The sequence below is a fragment of the Octopus bimaculoides genome, chromosome 3 (assembly GCF_001194135.2).
Source record: "Octopus bimaculoides isolate UCB-OBI-ISO-001 chromosome 3, ASM119413v2, whole genome shotgun sequence".
Taxonomy (NCBI): Eukaryota; Metazoa; Mollusca; class Cephalopoda; order Octopoda; family Octopodidae; genus Octopus; species Octopus bimaculoides.
The window spans coordinates 4899148-4903826 of NC_068983.1; the positions used below are offsets into that span (position 1 = coordinate 4899148).

The 4679-nt window shown below is 37.4% G+C and overlaps 1 protein-coding gene across 1 annotated transcript in view; it reads right to left on the bottom strand.

Moving 5' to 3' along the window:
• Nucleotides 1-4679, bottom strand: part of LOC106879756 (cytosolic carboxypeptidase 1) — a 64809-nt gene that overhangs the window by 28890 nt on the left and 31240 nt on the right. Inside the window, exons 10-12 of the mRNA XM_014929438.2 lie at nucleotides 2196-2426; nucleotides 1039-1172; nucleotides 304-414 (exon numbers count right to left, since the gene is read on the bottom strand). Coding sequence (XP_014784924.1) covers nucleotides 304-414; nucleotides 1039-1172; nucleotides 2196-2426 — 476 coding nt within the window. The remainder of the gene's footprint in view (nucleotides 1-303; nucleotides 415-1038; nucleotides 1173-2195; nucleotides 2427-4679) is intronic.

Below are 4679 nucleotides of genomic sequence, written 5' to 3' on the forward strand. Positions count from 1 at the left end.
ATATATATATATATATATATATATATATATATATATATATATATGTTTCCAAGTAAGGTAATATTCCTCCATGACCAGACTTTGTATAATGGTGACATTTTTTTAAGTTTAAAAAAATGTCACCATTATACAGCATTATCCTGTGATGTCAAAACAAGGAGACAGCAGATGTAGAATGACACTCTAGATCTGGAATTGTACAACAGAAATGGCACCAATGGTGACAATAAAAGATCAAATCTAATTTGAAATGTTTTCTTCAGCTTAAATAAAAAGAAATTTCACACTGCAATATGATCTTACCCTGTCTTCTTCATTGATTTCTTCAAAGAACCTTGCATATGATTCCTGCAAGTCTTTTACACTTCTTTGCTTTAGGAGAGAATCAGAGATGTGTTTCTTCTTACTGAAAGTCTGTGGAGAAGAAAAACATTAAGAAATTCCTGAGAGTTAAGAATTTTTTCTAACAGAATTTGCTAATTGTTATTTTGTCATTAACACAAGCAGTCTAAATGGGGTTCCTGGAAAGGATCTCTTGAACAACATTGCTATACAGGGTGCACAGCTTGGAGATCAGTTACAGACACTCCTTTTCCATTCTCACTACTAGAAATGCAAGAACTTCAGCTTCTTAGAAATCGGTAATTCCAGTCAGGTGTCGAGGCAATTCAGGGCATTGCTGCATTCACCATTTGTTGGTGTATTCCCAGGTCCTCCCAGGTGACCCATTGATTAGAGTCTCAGTCGGTCCTAATGACCGCAAGATACCTCCTTGTCTGCCATGACCATGTGGCCAACCAACATGAATCTTCAACCCACCTGGATCCCTTAGTGAAGGGAACACAGTAAGCAGGGTCTAACCTGGAAAAATCAAGCAACATGACCAAACAGTCTGAGTCAGTGCTCCCAAATCGTCCAGTTAACAAGACTTAATGTTCATCATTAGCTATGGAAACAAATAACTATCAAAATTATATAATTTTATAAAACTATAAAAACACACATTAATTAAAATTATAAATTAATTGACAGACTTACTTTACCAACTTCTTCATTTGCTTCAACAAAATCATTGGTAGTCGTGCTATCTTCCATTTCAAGACACTCAGGTGCTGTGTCCGATGTCTCTTCTTCCTCGTTGAAATCTACGTTTGTGTTTTCGGCTGTTTTTTCTGGAATTACAGTTTAGCCCGTTTGTTATCATATTTCCAATAAAACATATTGCCTTGTTTCAATTCGTTTTGAAAATAATAATGACATTAGTGAAATAACCTTGTTTTTATTAAGCTGTTGTTTAGAATATAAATTAGAAAGAAGTTTTGCTGTAAGGTTATAATTTAGAACACTGTAACTCGTATGTTACGATATCTCCATTAAAAGACACTACAGTAATCCCTTCACTATTGTGGGTGCTATGTTCAAAAACCGCCCACGGTAGGTGAAAAAGATCCATGAAGTAGAAACAGTGCTATGCTGTATATTTTTAAAATTATTTCTATAATTTGTATATATTTTGTTGTGTCTGAGGAGAGTCATTCTCTTTTAGTGCCTTATTATTTAACACACTCACCCGTAAAATTTCCACTTATTTCTTTTTTATTTTTCTCAAATTTTCATTGTGTCTTGCAACCTTTTTGAAAAGGTTGCAAGATGCAACGAAAATTTTAGAAAAATAAAGAAGGAAATGAGTGTAAATTTTACCGGTGAGTGTGTTAAATTATAAGGTACAAGAAGAAAATGACTCTCTCCAGACACAACAGAATATGCTTCAACACACGAACTCACATAAAGAATCTTGCAAACTAAATCCAAAAACGAAATTGTATCTATTTATTTTATTATAAATGTAAAACAACACCATGGACGGATCAAGGTAAGCTTAAATAATAAATTGCGATAGGTGAACCGCAGGCGAGAGATTACTGTATCTTCATTTTAATTAAGTTTGTAAATAATGAAAAATTTAGTAAAATAATTTTATTATTAAGATGGTGCTTTGAATGTAAATTAACATGATATCTTGATAGGTTTTCATTTTAGACCACCTTAAAACGGTAAGTTCATATTACAGAATCAGGGGAAGTTTCATGTGTGCTGGTGTCAAAAGGGTCAAAGCATTGCTGCTGCTGCTGCTGCTGCTGCTGCTACTACTACTACAGTTTTATTTCTGAAAACAACAAATGGCGCTTGCTTACCTGAACAACTTATATCAGAATGGTTATCGCTGTTGTCTGGAACTGGTAGTTCGAATGTGATCAAATTTTCAAAGTGATCCAAAGGAAGCAATTCAATGGGGCAACATTTTCTAAGAATTGAGCTGGAGAGGAGAACGAGGCTCTCAGTGTCCCCAGTGTCAACACCCTCTCTTGCAGTGGTATACATCAATTTCACCCCATCTTCCATGAGGAATGCAGCTCTTCCAGACTCTAGAAATAGGTAGCATTAACATCGTTAGACAACGACAGAGCAGTTTCAGGAGAGCAAATACAGCATACTGTAATGTTATGCATGCACACACACCTCCTTTATCTTTCATATCAGTCATTAAACTGTGGCCATGCGGGAGCACTGCCTTCAAGAAATTTTACTTGAACGAAGTGACCTTGTACTTATTTTTTGAAAAGTTTGGTATTTATTCTGTTGGTGTTTTTTGCCGAATTGCTAAGTTACAGGGATGTAAACACACCAATAGCAATTGTCAAGCAGTGGGGTGTGAGGAGACAAAAATAGACACAAAGACATGCACACACACACACACACACACACACACATATGATGGGCTTCTTTCAATTTCCATCTCACAAATCTGCTCATAAAGCTTTGGTCAACCCAAGGCTATAGTAGAAGACACATGCCCAAGGTGCCATGCAGTGGGACTGAACCTGGAACCATGTGGTTGGGAAGCAAACTTCTTATCACACAGCTACACACACACACACGTGTACCATCCTTATCCTTTAATGTCCACTTTTCCATGTTTGCATAGGTCGGACTGAATTTGTTGAGGCAGGTTTTATGCAGGTGGATGTTGTTTCTGTGGCCAACCCTCACCTGTTTCCAAGTACAATAATATTCACCTGTCACTAAACATGTTCTCACAGAAGAATGGAAGTGAACAACACTGCTGGTATAACAGTGTCACTCATTTACAACTATCACACAATGTCAAGACAGAGAGACACTAACACACACAAACAAACACACACGCACACACATACACATGAATGGGTTTCTTTCAGTTTCTGCCTACCAGATCCACTTTTGGCTCTTTGGTCAAGGTGTCACACAGTGAGGCTGAACCCGAAACCATGCGGTTCAGAAGCAAAAACTCCTCAAGCACACAACATGCCTGCACCTTACAATATTGATCAGGAGAACAAGATGGACAATGACAACAGTTATGGCAATAGCAATCCTATGAAGACTGACCGTGAAAACAATGGTAAGTGATGACTAGGAAGAGGAGGAGGAGGAGGAATATTTTTGATGATGGTGGTGATGATGATGATGATGATGGCAATGTAAATGAAGATGATGGCAACAATGATATTGATGATAATGTTGCTACTGACAATGGTGGCAGTGGTGGTGGCAGTGGTGGTGGTGGTGGTGGTGGTGGCAAAGATAGTGATGATAATGACATACAAACATTATCTCCATTTCCCATGGCCAAACTAACAGTTAAATGCTTACAGCTGGCTACGATTGGACTTAATAAACAACCTCTTTCTTACCAAACCTACTCATATGGATTAGCAACGCTCCCCCTCCTCCCCAATCTCCAGCTTACACATGTGGGTTAGCAATGTCTCTTTCACCAACCTACATCTGAAGATCGGCAACATTTACCTCCATGCCAAACGTTCATATTGGAATTAGTAACAGTCCCCCACCACCACCAGCAACGACATACATATCACCATCATCATCATAATCATCATTTAACATCCATTTTCCATGCTGGCATGGGTTGTAGGGTAACGACAGGAAATGGCAAGTGAAAGATCTGCACCCAGCTCCTATTGTCTGTTTTGAAACGGTTTCTATGGCTGGATGCCCTTCCTAATGCCAACCATTTTATGGCTGGGTGCCCTTCCTACCACCAAGCACTTTATGGGGTGCTCTTTACATGGCACCAGTACAGGTACTTTTCACAAGGCACTGGCACAAGTGCTTTTTATGTGGCACTGGCACTACATAAATGAAGTAATATCAAAAAAGGAATGGAGGGAGAAAAAAACAAGGAGAGAGTCAAAGAACCATTTACCTTTTAAAAGCTGATCAACATTATACAAAAGAACCATTCAGTATATTTGGAGCTCATCCAAAGAGTGATCTTTCTACTACCTACCAGCCAATCGACCAACCAAAGGAAAGCATCCTAACCTGTACGCAACCAACACAGTGCATTCATGTAACATTCAGCAACAGAGGCAGCAGATGTGATCAGTCGAGGAGATGTTGTAATTAAATTTTATGTATTGGAAATGAAGGACGACACTTTCAACACCTCTTATAAAGTTTTTTCTTTTAAGTCTTGTAAAGTCTAATATATTCTTTTGTATTCTTTATACCATCTTATAAACATTTATTTTGCAATAAAATACTTACTGTGGAGAGACTTTTAGAACATTCTGTATATATATATATATATATATATATATATATATATATATATA